The sequence below is a fragment of the Lactuca virosa genome, chromosome 8, assembly GCF_052849685.1.
Source record: "Lactuca virosa cultivar CGN04683 chromosome 8, Lactuca_virosa_CGN04683_v6, whole genome shotgun sequence".
Classification (NCBI taxonomy): Eukaryota; Viridiplantae; Streptophyta; class Magnoliopsida; order Asterales; family Asteraceae; genus Lactuca; species Lactuca virosa.
Genome location: NC_136433.1, coordinates 69,038,546 through 69,055,484, shown reverse-complemented (window position 1 = coordinate 69,055,484; position 16,939 = coordinate 69,038,546). Strand labels below are relative to the sequence as shown.

At 32.7% G+C, this 16,939-nt stretch overlaps 1 protein-coding gene and 1 long non-coding RNA gene across 2 annotated transcripts; both read right to left on the bottom strand.

The window, feature by feature from the left end:
• Positions 1-1,726: 1,726 nt before the first annotated feature.
• LOC145132983 (LEAF RUST 10 DISEASE-RESISTANCE LOCUS RECEPTOR-LIKE PROTEIN KINASE-like 1.2) lies at positions 1,727-10,075 on the bottom strand. The gene is made up of 4 exons (XM_079067943.1): positions 9,171-10,075; positions 3,772-3,804; positions 2,950-3,171; positions 1,727-2,864 (listed from the first exon to the last, which is right to left on the bottom strand). The coding sequence occupies exons 1-4, from the start codon at positions 9,916-9,918 to the stop codon at positions 1,900-1,902; spliced, it is 1,968 nt and encodes a 655-aa protein (XP_078924069.1). The 5' UTR covers positions 9,919-10,075; the 3' UTR covers positions 1,727-1,899.
• Positions 10,076-12,929: 2,854 nt separating this feature from the next.
• On the bottom strand, positions 12,930-14,722 carry LOC145132985 (uncharacterized). The gene is made up of 2 exons (XR_013718318.1): positions 13,420-14,722; positions 12,930-13,119 (listed from the first exon to the last, which is right to left on the bottom strand). It is a non-coding gene; the product is annotated as an uncharacterized LOC145132985 (long non-coding RNA).
• Between the last annotated feature and the right edge of the window lie 2,217 nt (positions 14,723-16,939).

The following is a 16,939-nucleotide window of genomic DNA, read 5'->3' as shown; positions in this document are numbered from 1 at the left end:
AATGTTGACTGTTGACTGTTGACTTAGACCGTTGACTTTGAGTGTTGACTTTTGGTCAAATTGCTAGTTTTAGAAGGTGGACTAAGGGTTTACCTTGTATGGTTTGTTAGGAGGTGTATGTCACCCGTTCTTTGGCTGTGTGAGCTGTTAGCTGTGGATTTTGTCAGCAGGGTGAGTTTTCTCACTGTGTTTAGCGAATCGATGACACCAATGCTGACCCATGGTTTTATTATGTTAGGATGCTAGATGTCTGCGTGACTCTTGCATGTGTATGTGTTTGTATGCTTACCAGGCAAGGCCCGATGGCGGGCGGGGCCCGATGACCATTATGTATGCTATTTATCTTTGTGATTATTGCATGTGTTGTGTGTTTATATGTTTGTATGTTTATATGTATATCAGGCGGAGCCTGATGACTGACAGATCTGTTTACCGAGAGGGGCTCGATGTCGTGCGGGGCCATTATATGTTTGATATGTATGGTATGTGGTATGTTGGGGAACTCACTAAGCTTTGTGCTTACGATTTTTAGTTTATGTTTCACGTACTTCTGTTTCGAAAGGGAAGAGCTCAGGATGACTGCATTGCACACACCGCATTATTCCGCATAATACATGACTCGGATGTACTTGGATGTTTATTGATACACTCTGATTCACTATGGTTTTTATGATATTGTTTTGGATAATGGTTTTATTAATTTATAAATCAAATTTTTTAGTCTAAATTTTTGGGACGTTACAGGTGTGATGGTTAGTTGTAATGGAGGCTCGGTGGTGCAGGTGGTCGGCAGAGTTGGTGATGACAGGAGGTTGTTAGGGTTGTGGCTGATAGAGGTTGTGGGGTTCGAAAGGGTGCATAAGGTGGCAGTGAAAATTGGTTCTCGGTGATGCAGGTTTCGATGAAGGGGTGATATAGGGATGGTTGGATGGTATAAGGGTGGTAGGTTCGATGAAGGTGTTCTCGATAATTTGTTCTTGCAGGAAAAATCATGTATTGTTGGAAAAGATGACCGAAAGTTCACCGGAGATGCCAAACTTGCTGGAAAATCCATATTTTGGCCGGCAACCTACAACATGTTATAATGACGTAATGTAGACAAAACCAACTAGTTAACTGATATATTTTAGGGAATAAAGCAGAATCAACATTATAAGGTCATCCAATTCTATAAATACTTTTTCCGTATTCAACTGAAAAGTATTCAATACTAACAATGTTTGTTAGTTCACTTCATCGTGAAAGATATCAGGAGTGTCATCTGATCGACACTTCTCGCGTTTTGACACCACGTTCTGACACCCGAGGCGTTATACATACCGTTTAGGTTTCGGTAAAATTACATAAATCGTCCATGTACTTTGATCCAATCTTGAAGTTTCAACCACAAAATAACTTTTTCACTCTTACAATCTATATGGTTTAGTTGTTATTCGATTTTGGTCATAAATTGTTAAATATAAGCCCATTTTATGTAATCTATGTATTTGGTGTATGCATACGGTTCGTATAGTCCAGCCCTACAAAGGCCCATGTTATTGTATTTGTCATGTATTTATTGATGTAATCCTGTCATTTTGAAGGAATGGAAAATATTTTCTATCATAAAATAAAAAAAGTACTAAGCATATACAAAACGAAACAATCTTACCTTTTAGGTTATTTTCCTTTTTTTTTTTTAAACGTTTTTTCCGAGATAGTTTTAGTGAAATTCTCAACGTATAAGTGTAATAACTATATAGCCTTTTGTTTATGTTTTATTTATCGAAATATTTTTTACTATAGTATATCCATTTGCAAAATTGTCACCTTTATCCAGGTACAAATTATAGTTATTTCTATATATAGAAATGATACAAAACTTACACCTATACACTACCATGTCATCCATGTTAAACCTCACCCACTGGTGGTCGGTGTTGTCACTCCACTACCAGTGCTATGCCATTTAGCCGTCACCGTTATCGGCGACGCCATGACCACATCCACCTCTTTCAACAGTACCACATCTTCCGTTTCCGGCGAAGCCGGTGGCATCTGAGCCTTTCCGGCGTTCAAGTTCAACTCTCCGACACTGTTATCACCATCCCCTTGAATCCCCTTCAAAAACTCCAACACCTCATTCATCGTAGGCCTCGTTTCCGAATCAAATTGCAAACACCGGAACGCCAATTCCGCCACCGATCTCGTCATCCTCTCTGTCTCAGAATCGGATCCTAAAACCGGATCAATCAGCTCGTCTAGGGCACATCTCTGGATCCGATTTATCGCCATATACGCGAGACTAATTTCATCTCTAGATCTACTAATGTCGATAGCAGGCATTGAAGATATCAATTCGATTAAAACCACTCCGAAGCTGTAGACATCGCTCTTATCTGTTAACTGGTAACACTGGTGGTATTCCGGGTCGACGTAACCCGGTGTCCCTTGAGGAGCAGTGGATACGTGAGTGACGTCGTTTGGTAACAGCCTCGAGAGTCCGAAATCGGCGACTTTGACGCAGAAATTGTTATCGAGGAGAATGTTGTTCGTTTTTACATCTCGATGGATGATTTCGGAGGCGTGAAGGTATGCTAAGGCACTTGCGGTTTCTACTGCTATTTTCATTCGATTCGGCCACGTCAGCGGGCTCTGTTTTGCCCGGTCGCCGTGGAGGTGGTCGGCGACTGTTCCGTTGGCGATGTATTCATACACCAGGAGGAGTTCGACGCTCCGGCGAGATGTGCAACCGTAGAGGGATACGAGGTTTTTGTGGCGTAATCGAGTGAGGATTTCGACTTCGTTCATGAATTGTTGGACTCGCTTGTAATTATGCTCGTATAATCGCTTCACTGCAACTTCTCTTCCATCACGGAGTTTACCTAGAAGAAAAAAATCAATCAATTCCAATTCCATTCCCCAAAAGCAGTGCTGCGTTTGAATCATGAAATGGTGGTGGATTTTTACCGTAATAAACGGTACCGAAACCGCCGTCGCCGAGTTCCTGTGAGGAGTCGAAATTTTGGGTGGCGTCTTGGAGTTCGGCGTAGGAGAAAAGCGAGACACCGAAGTAGATGCTGCTGCCTTCAAGGTCTCGGGAATATGCAATCGCTTTGCGGTGGTTGTGGGCTCGCCGGATTATGAAAATGGCGGCGGCAAGAGTAACGATGAACGCAAATCCAACGGTAACTAGATTCATATTAAAATATTAAAAAATTAAAGCCTGAGTAGGGTAAATGGGTTATTACTTCAAATTTAGGGGTGTTCTAGATTGCTTTTTGCACTCTTTGTACAAAAATGTTTATGGTGAAAAAATAAGTTTTTAAAAAATGTAATTGAATTAGTTTTTTGTATAGACAAAAGTCAATAAATCAATAGTTGTTTTTTAAAAAATGTTTGACAATAATATAGAAATTGACCAAAAGGATTAGGTGAGTAAGTTAAAAGGGTATTTTTTTTTTAGGGTTATTGGTTTTTGAAAAACTAATAAGTCAATAAGTAAGTCAATAAGTTGTTTTGAAAACAATCCCAAATACCATTTAAATTATATATTTTGATTTTGTCCAACCTCATGACAACTTTCACAAACAGTTGGTGATGCTAGCCTAGAAGCCTCTAGCCCTATGGTAGAACCACAATTACTTCAAATGTAATTGCAAAGATAAGAAATGTTGCAACGAAAATTGCAATTTTATCACCCGGTTTATATCAAAAAAAAAAAAAAGTACAACATGTTATGTCATATAAACAAAGAGACATGAAAGAGATTAACTCCAAAGGTAACGTTACCTCCAATGATTATTGGTTTATAGTCTTTTCTTCCTGAAAAACAAAAACAAAACAAAACAAAACAACACGATTAGTCAACAAAAAGATGCACCAACATTATATTGCTTAAACTTGTGATAATATACACAAACGGATGCATGCATGCAAAGACACAACAAAGACTACTAGCTAACTAAAGAATTGTATAAGTTCGGACTAGAGCGTGCCACTACAAATGTGAATGAGTGAAAAAACATGAATGTCCTCTTTTAGTCTCATCAACTATGATTGTCCTAGAAATATTGTATAGTCAAGTCCAGTCCAATCTAGTCACGTCTCATGTAACAAATGTACGCAGTTGAAGAACTTGACCTCTATGCCTATGGTGACACCCCCAACGATTATAACACGGTTTAAACAAATTCCAAAACTCCGGAGAGAATGGAAATAAAAAACGGATAGATTCAAGGGCAGTTTGGTTGAAGGGAAGCTGTAGAATGACACAGTTCAGTGGGTGATCCTCAGGGACTCGCATGCTTAAATTATAGAACAAGTTGTAATTCAAACATTCTTCGGCCTTATTAGGAGTTGTATCAGAACGGATATACGAAGTCTCGTGTTTGAAGAAAGTGATGTTGAAAACCTCATGGTTTTGGGATTTTAGATCATGTTGATTTTGCTCAAAAGTTTTGTTATAACCCAACAAAGTACTTTTAATTTCCTCCATTAATGTGGTGTTGTTAGAGCAACCTAAGGTGAAAACATGGCATAGGTGATCTGTAGAATCTTGGAAATGGTTTATGAAAGAAGGAGGAGATTGAAGGTGTGAAGTACTCAAGGCCATAGAGGAAGCCAGAAAGAAAACAAGAACGTGAAGAAACATATTGTTGATGCATGCGTGAATGGAGAAGTGAAAATAAGGGCTCATGTATATATATAACGCACGAGAGTCATCTATGATCATACACGGCAGTTGACTGGATGGAAGACTTGAGTGTAGTTTGAAAACTTTTCATCATTTTCTTAGTATTGACTGCGTTTAACTATCAAGCTTCCTAATATGTATTGGGCCGGAGATTTTCAATTTACTTTTTTTTTCAAGTCACAATTAATTACTTGTAATTGCACAAGCTACTTGTCTCTATATTTTTTTAGTTTAATAAAAAAAAAGAAAAAAAAGGTAGTAATTTGGTAGCGTATATATATATATATATATATATATATATATATATATATATATATATATATATATATATATATATATATATATATATATTATAATAGTGCAAATTTATTATATTCAATGTTATTATTGCAATATAGAAAATAATAAAATACTACAAACTAAAATTGATGAGGCGGAGAAGTTTTTGATATAATAAAGGAAAATCTCTGATAAAATCTCAATATTTTGGTTCTGTATATGGTTTAATCGCCATTTTTATTTTTTCAACAGAAAAATCTCGAATATTTTATATTTTTCCTAAACTAATGAAACAATTCTTATTTTTTTTTCAACATAAAATGACAGATTATTGTACAAAATTAGATAATCGAGACTTTTCTGTTCAAAAAAACAAATATTGAGATTAAACCATAGACTGACCAAATATATTAAGACTTTATCGGAGATTTCCCTATAATGAACTTGTTAAATGTTATGTTTTGTAATATAAAAAATAATAAAATGATATAGATGGATATTATTTAAAAGCTTAGCTAAAATGAATGGTGAAAACACAATGATGAGAAATATCCATAAAAGTTTTTATTTTAATATTCATAAACAATTAACTGATTAAGCCTTGATTTTTTTTAACAGAAAATAACAAAAACCTTGTAATTGTTTACACATTTGAGACTAACAAATCAAACAACTGGTAAAAGCAAAATACGGTGATTTTTTTTCTTAAAAATAAGCTCAATTAAAAGTATTTTTTACTAAAAAAACGACTAATAATATAATAATATTTGAATTTAGTTTATTATCATACTATAATCAGATAATATTTTTTGTGTCTTACAGAAAGTATAAATTCTCTAATTTTACTACGTTTTCTCCATAAAAGTTATTTTAATGCTACTATATTCTATCGTTATTTTAATTTTATTATATTAACTTGGAAGATTTGTTTGTGAGGCATCTTGGAGCGGGAAATAGAACCTACTTTTGGAAGGACAAATGGTGCAATGGCGTAGTGTTGAAAGATGTTTTTCCAGAACTTTATCATATTGAAGTGCAGAAAAATTGCATGTTTCTTAACAAAATTCAAAACAAAGGTCTAGATGAAATTCATCGGGAGTGGTCTAAAAATCTAAGGAGAGGAAGGGAAGCGGCAACTTTATTAGATTTAAACAATAAAGTTGCCGGTGTGATGTTGACAAACATAGAGGATTCATGGGTCTGGAAAGGTAACGAGACGGTGGTTTTACAGTTCAAAATTTGTGTAAGTTGATGGCTACAGTGGAAGAGGTCTCAGACATGTGGTAAAAACCTTGATGTTGAATAAGAAAAGAAAAATATTGCTATGGGCCCTCTTATAAGTATATGGAAGATTATAAATGATTTAGTTTTCAAAAGTTTCAGGAATAGCCCAATGAAAACAACGGATGATATTAATCTCTTTCAATTAGTTGAAATATAGAGAGATGTTTAGTTCTTTAAATTGATTTTACTGGTGAAATTCTTCTATTTCCCTTGTTTATATGTTGCAACTTTTCTAAAAACTTGCTAGTTTCGTTTTAATGTGATTCCGCAATTAAAAAAAATCTTTCAATATAGCAAATGATATCCTTTTTTATTAAACTACGGACAAAGTTATTTGGTATGAAAATAACGATTTTGTTGATTATCCGAAAGATAATACCACTTTTAAGACAATGTTTATTATTATTATTATTATTATTATTATTATTATTATTATAAAAATTAAATATTTACTGTAACTTTTATATTTTTATATTTACTATTTTTTAGTTTGGTTTTACAGTAAAATAATACTTATTACCATATGCCAATGAAGAATACAATAAAATTATAGTAAAATAATATTACTGGTAAAACAAAAAATAATAATAATATCGTTACCGTAAGCCAAGACATTATTTCAATCAAGGAAAATACAATAAAATTGTATTTAGATTATATTACACTAAGATAATATTTATATGTCTCACTCCAAATTTATATGTCTCACTCCAAATTATCTGGACCAAATCAGTAAAACTACTATAAAATTTAATGACATTAGTTTGCCCAATATTATATTAGGATAATAAAATGAGATTAAAATTAGATTAACAAATAGTCATATTCAGAAAACCTATTTTTTTTTTAACATATTTGTGAAAAACCAATGTTTTCTATTTAAAAAAAAAAGAAAAGGAAAGAAAGAATTATTTGACCGGTTGATGACTTGTTTGTTAATATCCCATTTATGTATACATTTACAAATTTTTTGTTATTTTTTTGTTCAAAGAAAATATAAAAACTTTGCTGAATATTTTCTTTAGTGATATCCAATAACTTTACATTGCTTTTTTAAATAATCCATTTTAAATTTTACTCAATATGACAACTAACTATTTTTCTATTTATATTAAGTTATATGAAGAGATTTCAACCACGTAAACTCATATTTAATCCTGAATGACATCTAATATAGCAAATTTTGTATAAATTACGTCCACATGGTGTTCATGTGAATATTTTTCTAGAATTCAATATTACGATTATAATTATTTTTTATTATTAAAATAATTAATAGATAAATCAATAACATTGGTTCATCTTTTTCATTAGATTTGTGTTGCCAAGAAAGAAATGAAAGCCCATCATATTTAGTTATTTACAACGAAACCCTAATTCTATTGATTATTATTATTATAATAACAATAAATAATTATAGTAAATTAGTAACTATAATTATAATGTTAAAACTTTTAAGCTATCCATATAGACACAACTGATAGAAAATTTACCAAATTTTAATATCATACATGATAAAATACAAAAAAATATTGTCCTATTATATATAATTAGAAAATTAATGAAAGCTGATTGACGTTTACTGAGAATCTTGCATAAACCCAAACATAAATAAGTTGTAAATAGTCAAAAGATGAAAGACGTATCAAATATTTCAACCTCTTAAAATTATTATGATAGGTTCTTATTTTATAAATTTTGTACATATGTTTTTTTTTAAATGTTTTGATTTTTTTTTTTTTTGTGACAAACCAAAACATGTTATCAAAATAAAAATTTTGCTCAAATTATTTTACCATCTTATATAATTTTCCCTAATACATTAGTTATTATAATACTATTTTTTAAACCCGACTTAACCTCTATTAAAAGTTACCTAATAATATATTATTAACCTTTTACTCAACATAACGGACAATTCACAATCCATTATACTCCAAATTTTGATTATAACTTTTACACCAATTTACAAAAGTCAAACGATCTATTTTTCAATTTGAAAACTGGATACAAATTTACTAATTATTTATAAAATTTTAGCTGCTACGTTGAAATTACCCAAAAAAAACCCTACAAATAACGAAATTGGAGTTTGAAAATGCAAAGATTTCATGTCGACTATGAAGGACATATGCGACTAAGTCAAAGTCAAACTAGACTACTCCTAAAGCATGAAGTCTATTGTTCCAAAATGGACTAAAGAAAAAAGGCCCAACATATACAACCTCCTACCTTTTAAGCCATTTGTTTTTAAAATGTTCACATAATAAAGTCAGAAATGCAAATAATGTTTCATTCTATAGTCACATCTTTATATTTATTATAATTTATTAGACACTGTTCAAATTTGATAACACGGACAAATTTAATAATTTTTTTGACCATTTTAACAAGTTATATCGTATTCAAAGAGAATAATGGAGAAAACCCATGTGCATAATTCAAATTAAAAAAGTCAACTTTATGCAAAAGTAAAACCGACAAAATATATTGATTTTGAAAAAGACCCTACAAAATATTATGAAAAATAATCGGTAAAAGTATAGTATTGTAACATAAATTGATAAAATCTAAAATATTATTGAATAAATATGAATTTGACCAATGTCATCTAACAAAAAATTATAAAATTGGTTCGAGGCTATCATATGTTGAAATCGGTTATATAACTAAATATGTTGTTTATAAAATTGTGGAATTCGTTAGAAAAAGTAAAATATTGTTATATTTTGTTTATAAAAAAAAGTGAAACTTTGTTTACTTTTTGCATTTTTGGAGGTTACGAAGACAAAATAGATAACCTAAAAAATTGATTGCTAAAAGTAGAAAGTGTGAAAAACAATGTACAAGTTTCAAGACAATGTACAAGTTTCAAGACATGAAGTACAAGTATGTGATGCATTATTAGCAAAAAGAAAAGGAAAGTTCTTACCAGGTTTGCAACTCACCATATGAGGTCTATCGGGGCAGAAACAGCGAAATCCGAACTTCGTCCTATTGAACCCACACCGCCCTCCGCTACTCAGGCAAACACCGCAATCCGCCGCTAACCATTGCAACATGAATCCCCTTTCCATCACATCCCTATAATTACCACCGTCAACCACCAGATTCCTCCCTACTCCGCCACTTAATTCCACCGGCGTCTCCACAATCTCACTACCGTTGCCGCAAATATCCGTTACGTTTCTCAAATTCGGATCATTATCAAGCATGACAACCTCCTTATTACTTCTCTCACATGATTTGATACTGTACTTTTCCAGATCAGTTGTCAAATTACCGGAGCAGTTTGAAATGAATACTAGGTTCATACTCGAGCCGTTGTCAATCCGGAATCGGTTAGGGTCAAGCGTTAAGTTCCTGATCATCTTCGGACATGGTTCAGTCTGGTTAAGCAAAATCGCGGCGTTTTGGAGTCGGAGGTAGCTGTTGCTATATCGAATATCTTTAATTACGAACTCGTTCCCTGAGATCCGAAGCATCGCGGACTCATTGCAGTGGACCTCAAATCCAGGGTAACCACAAGAGGGATCCTGTTCGCCTTCGATGAAAAATGGATAAGTAATGTTACGCACATCTCCACAGTCTTTTGGAACACAAGCTTCATAGTTAGGATCCAAAGATAATGATTGGTGGAAAAACAGGAAAAAGGTGAAGATAAGAGTGCGTTTTTTCATTATTTTTTAAGCGATTTGCAGAGATTTGTTTGTCTGAATGTAGATAAATGGGGATGAGATGACGATGATGGAAGGTATTTTGGGGGAAAGAAAAGATAAAGGATGGTGGCGTGTTTAAATTTGACTTGGAAGCAATAATGGAGATTTTAAGTTGAATGTGACAAATATCATGTTGATACTTGATAGGTGTTTTGGGATGAGTTGAATATTGTAATCAAAAGTTGGGATAAATTTTTAAATAATAAGGAACCACATGTCGTTATTATAATAAATATAATGTTATTTTAAATAGATGCTTGCTTTTTGGTGTACATCTTTGATTTAACATGTAGCTAACCTTAACTCTATAAAAGAGTTTGGACGTCATTTGTTATAGCTTTAATTGTGAAGGGGAATTTTTTATCTACCCCAATAACACCATTTATCATTTATGTGCCAATTGAGCAAATTATAGTTGTTCTTGTGTATTTTGCCTTCAGTGAAAATATCACATCTCAAACATCTCATTTGTCATTTAGCAACTCAATAATAATACACTTGAAGGTATTTGACAAGACTGATAAAAATGTTATTTTTTTTCCAATTAATTTTAAAATATTTATCAACCTTTACTATTAGTTTGTAAATTGTCAACCAACTAATAATGAATCTTATTTTTTGGTACTTAGCCATTATAATCCCCTATTGACCTTTGTATTTGGAATTGGTCCATTTGTATGGCAACTTGAAAATACTTGGTCCAAATGAAACAACCAAAAATGTGACCCTTGCGCCTTTAAAAGTGGAACAACTTACCCATTCTGAATTTGGATAGTTGTAGGCTGAAGTCGATGAGATTTGCACTTTGCTTTTTTTTTTTTTCCTTTAAATTGTTAATATCATATGTTTAAGAGTAAATTACTGAAATAGACCCTAAGATTTGGATGGAATTGTATGTTTAATCTGTATTTTGTTCTTGTAATATACTGTTCTTATGGTTTGATCTTCTTTTGTTCTAGACAAACATGATAAGACCATATTGCCCTTACCTATATATTTTTTTAGTTTTTTGTTATTAATAATTGTTTATAGTTTAAAAAAAATAAAATAAACCCTATCCCTAATATATCTCTCAACATTATCTTATTTAAAGACTATTCCCATTAACAACTAACCAACTAAATCCAACTCAACTATCTATTTAAAAACTAATTTATCTCTTTTTCATCTACAAACCAACTAAACATAATTGAGATTGAGAGTTCAAGTTCTGTCGTGGACATAAATGGATTTAACAAGTAGTTTAGGAGTATGTTAGATTTGTCGTTTAAAAAAATCTAATTTATTATACTCATCAACAATTCAACCCAAATCAAACTTTTATATTATTTTTGATTAATTTTTATTATATTATACAAATTACATATTTTTTTTATTATTTTATAAACTTTTTTTTTCACTATTTTTAAGATTATACAAACTATATAAAAGAAATTGTTAAAAAAGTTCTTAATATGTATCAATATTGGTCTTTATTCTTAGACGAAATCATTTTATGTATTATGGTGTATTTTATTTATTTTTTTAATAAAAATAAAATAAAATTAGTTACCAAATAATAATTATCTAAAAGAATTAAAAACAAACGAATAATAACAAATGGCCGATTGAACGTTTGGTGGAGCAAACCCGTCGTGAGCTTTAGAAGAATTTTTTATTTTTTTAATCCAAATGTGGCAACCAACTAAACATTCGGTTGCCAATGGGGTAACTCTTAAGAGCTCGAAAAAAACAAAACCTATTGAACTCTGACACTATCATACTACTATAAGGGACGTCGGAGTGACTCGGGAAGAAAGAAAAATGGGCGGCGGTACTAACGAAACCGTCGGGGGAGTTGTTCCGTCGACTCGTGGGTTGGGCATTCGGCTTGCAACATGGGTGGAGAAACTCGTGATTCCTCTCAACGATTCCTGTTTTTTAAATTTTCTATTATAAATACATTTACCTACCAATTTAAAATCACATTTTTTTTCTTCAATTTCCATTCCATTCTCCTCTAATTTCTCTATATATTTTTTTAATTTCATTCCATTTTACTATATTCTCTATATTCCAATTCAAAATTTGGGAATGTATATTATTCCTATGCCATTTGTTTTTGTAGAATGGTTTGAAATCGAAGAAGTGTTGTTGTCTCGAGCATACATTGTCACTTTCAAGAATAGGCACGTTAGTCAACATAGATTGTCATATTTATGTCGATCAGTTCTAGATCATTTTAAGCAACAACTTGGAGTTTGGATTGTTCAACACATCAACTTTTCTCAAAATGGAAAGATTTGCATTGAAATATGAAAGAACTTAGTATTATTTTCACCCACAAGACGAATACTTGTGAGCCCGAAGTTTCTAATGAAGAAGTTTTAAATACAACACAAAATGAGTATCGCGAACACCATAACATGAAATATTTTCGTTATGATGCGACTTGGAATATTAAAAAAAATCATCCTTTTTTTAGAATTTAAGTATTTACTTTATCTTTCGTTTGACGTTTGTAGTATGTTTTTTTTGTTATTTCGTTTTTCGTTTTATGATTTAATTTATGTTATTGTAGTATGACTTTAATTTATGTTATTCTAGTGTGACTTTTTTAATTAATTATTAATTTTAATATTGTTTAGTATTATTTTGGTTTAAAATTACAAGTTTATTTTAAAGATTAAAAAAAATTATATAAATGTTAGGTTTTATTGTATTTTGAATCTTTCAAATAAATTAAATTAAAAATAATGATGTGGCAAGTGAGTTGAAAAACATTTTATTTTTATATCTTGTGAGTTAAGAAAGATATCATAAAAAAACTAATGTAAATAAATGTTATAATGAATTAAATGACTTGGAAGGGAACTACTCCCTTCTCTCATTGGAGGGTTTTTGGTGAGTGACTAATGAAATTTAATAGAAAAAAAAATTGAATTAATTTTGGTGAAGTAGGCCCTATATACTATCCTTTGTAACACCGCGAATTTTCAAACAAAATTGTCATTTTTAAATCACAAAAATTCTCATAATACATTACACAAAAATCCCCAATTATCAAATTAACAAAACACAAACCCATAATTGTTTGATTAATAATCCATGATCCTCCAAAACATAACTCTTTATCTCGTGTGTACAATCGAACCGTCGCCTTCCCGTGATCCTGAGAAGTACCTGAAATACAAAACACATAACACGGTAAGCACGAAGCTTAGTGAGTTCCCCAAAATACCACATGTAACACATAATAGCCACTCGAGGCTGTAACTCTGTGGACCCTCCGGTCCTAACTCTGTGGACCATCTGGTCCTAACTCTGTGAACCGTCCGGTTCTAACTCTGTAAACTCTGGAACATACACGGCATGAATCACATAGAAATAATGCAGTGTATCACAATCACATAATAGCATACAAGATACTCTGTCACATAACTCTAATTACCACTCTAGGTAAAGTATAGTGAGTAGACTCACCTCGGGTGGCGAGCAGATCCTATAAATGTTGCTGTTGTACTCCGGCTTCTAACACTGAGCCAAACCCACAATTAACCCCATTAGGATTTAAGACCAACCTTCACATATTAGGTCTAAATATGGTCCACCAATTTGGTCCATAAATAACTCAAGCCCATTGGGCCCACCAAGGCCCAATACCAAATAGGTCCACAAAAGTCCACTAATGGCCCAACTATGGCCCAATTTTCCAAATTGGGCCTAAACCCTCATTTGGGCCTTAACCCAAAGCCCATCTAAATACTCTAGTCTACATGATTGTTCTTGGATGGCCCATCAATAGCCCAATCATCAAAGCCTAATAGAAGGCTAAATTCAAGGCCCAAACCCTAATTACGGTTTCCACATGAAATGACGATTAGGGTTAGGTATTCTCACTTAATCCATTAAGGACTTGACCCATTAAGTCCATTTTTCCCACTAAGTCATCAAACACTAGAGTCAGCATGAGTCATAACTTCAGTTCACTGGTCCAGACGCGGGTCCCAATAGGCCCAAACCAACAAACCCAAAATTAGGGTTTTCCAAACCCTAATTAGAGGTTCTAGCCCAATAACCATCCAACAAGCCCAGTTCAAGCATTTGGGCCGATTAGGGTTCACTATGCCAAGCACCACCCACTACCACCCCAGGTAGTGGTGGTCATCGGCGGCTCATGGCGGCGGCCACCGCCTCACGGTGGTGGTGGGGGGTTTTCCGGCCATAAAAACGCCCAATCAAGCTCATAATTTCTGAAAACAATAGCTACATTCAAGCACAAACTCATGAACACACCCGCAGCCACCTCCTATGGCGGCTGGTGGTGGTGACTTGGCAGCAGGAGGCGGCAGCCACCATGGTTGGCAGCCATGGTGGGTTTTTCTCGCCAAACTCGCACATATAATTCCCAAGAACGCAACAATCAGCAAGTATAATCGAATGCTCAATCATACAGCCACCGCCTAGGCGGCTAAAGTCGTCGGAAAACGCACATAGCGCCCCCCCACGGCCACCGACGTCAACATCGACGTTTCCGGCATCGGTACCCACAGAAAGCAGCGAGGGAGAGAAGAATAATGGATTGCTGATGGGCTAACCACGCATTTCCGGTGACTCACGGCCTGCACAACGACGCACAACGATTTTCGCCCGGTCCTCGGCGTTTCTCCGGCAGCATATGTCGCAATGGCAACGTTCGGTGGTCTCGTGGCAGCGACGTCGGAGCAGCGACGGAAGGATGGGTGGCGGTTGGAGCTATAAGTGGCGGCTGGAGTCTTTGTCTAGGTTTAGGGTTACCAATCTCACATGGTGACGGGTTAAGAGCACCGGCTATACCCGTGTTTCATTACATTTCTAGACTTTTACAAGATCAGCCCCTCCTCACCATATATTTTTCAACTTTAACCCACAATTTCCCTTTTAACCCCCTGAATCCATAAATTCATTACAATACAGGTCCTACAAATTACCAAATAACCCCTGACCTCAGAAATCTTTACGAATTGAATCCGGAAATTACCCTTTAGCCCTTGATTCCAAAAATATACTCGATTTAAGGCTATTACTCATTTATTAATTTCACATATTGATTTATTTAATAAACGGAATGTTACAATCCTACCTCACAAGAGATCACAAAAGTTCAAATGGGCATGGTGTTGATCAAAGGTGGTTGTAAATTAATATATTATATAATGTACTATATTTTTAAATTGTGAAGAAAGAGATAAATTATTCAAGAGAAGACAAAAAGGAACACGAAAGGATGTGAAACGTGCTTTTGGAGTGCTAAAGACGAAGTGGCACATAGTTGAACATGCGGCACGACCACTGGACTTAGAAACTTTACGATATATCATGTATGCGTGTATTACATTGCATAACATGGTAGTAGAAGATAAATGACGGAATATTGCAGGCTATCTCAACGGAGCCCAGACACGTTCAATTTCAACCAGGAATATCAGAGTATTTGTATAGAGTCGTTGATATTCAGGATGCAAGTAAACACATACAACTTCGAGAGGACTTGAAAGATTATATCATCCACAGTAACGATAACGAATAGTGTTGTTTAGGAAAAATAAAATATTCTTTTTATTGTAATGTTTTTTTTTTCAATTTGGATGTTATGTGTAATTTAAATGCTATGTTATTTTTTGTTTAACATTACGTTTTATTTATATATTATGTTTTATTTAAAATATATTTGTTTTAATTAAAAAAAAAACTCGAAAAAAAATTATGAAATGGAAAAAAGTTGGTGTTATAACATGCTTTTAACATGGTGATCATTCCCTCACTTGGTGTTATAACACCATTTCTTATGTAGCATGTGAGGTGACACAAATTTGGTGTTATAACTAGTTGTCCACACCCAATGCTCTTAAGTATGTGAAAGAGGATGAAAAATGTCATGATTTTGTCTTTTTTAATTTTTTTTTCTTACATTTATAATATTACTAGTTGCGAGACACGTGTATTACATCGGTTGATTAAAATAAAGTTAAATATAAAGGTTTAAACATTAAGAATTGTTAAAGTAAAATTTCGGAATACATACAGATGTATAAGTAAATACTTCAATCTATACTAATATAAAGAAAACTATTGACATATTTTAAAGAAATGATGAATAAGTAAATACTTCAACATTAGATGTCATATTGTTAAGTTTACCGTCATTGTTTAAAGTTAATATTTTTAATCCATCACTACTTTTAACTTTGAACAATGTAACATACAACAACCCATCAGTGAACACTGGTTGTCTCAAAAACTCAGGAATTTTAAAAACAAATCTGAAATCTGATGTACAATTCTGGATATTCGAGAAAAGAATTCATTTTTTACTCTAACAAATGTTAAACAAATATAGTAAATGTGAAATATATACAATATTAGGGCATAATATTAGACATTAACATTAAACACTTCAAAATGGATATTTCAGACATAAGCAAAGAGATTTCTTTTTGAATTTTTTTTTGGAAGAAAAACTTTGAAATTTAAAGATCAAATTCGGAATTGGACATTCAGGAGTAAGTGATAATTTTTCAAAAACCAAAAAAATTGTTATTTACTTTAAAAAGCTCATTTATAACTATTAGTTTACTCGGTATCCCTTTTTTAAATACAACGAATGAGACATTAAGGTTTTTAAAAAGTCATATAACATTTTTCCATTTCATGTATATCTAAAGCTAATAGTTTGTTTCTATTTAGAGCAATGAAGGTAATTTAAAAGTAAAACCAAACTAAAAAAATATATTAATATTAAATCATTAAGATAATTTATAACTCTTAAAATGTTAAAAAAAAGTAAACTAAGTTATAACTTGATATAATTTATAGTAAATTATGTTATTAAACCAATTGTTCAAAAATTTGTTTGTACATAACATAAAATCAAAGTCAAAATTTAATTTTACCATATGATAGGTATTAATTAGTGAATTGTATAAATTGTATTATTAAACTAATTTAGAAATTTTGAAATTAG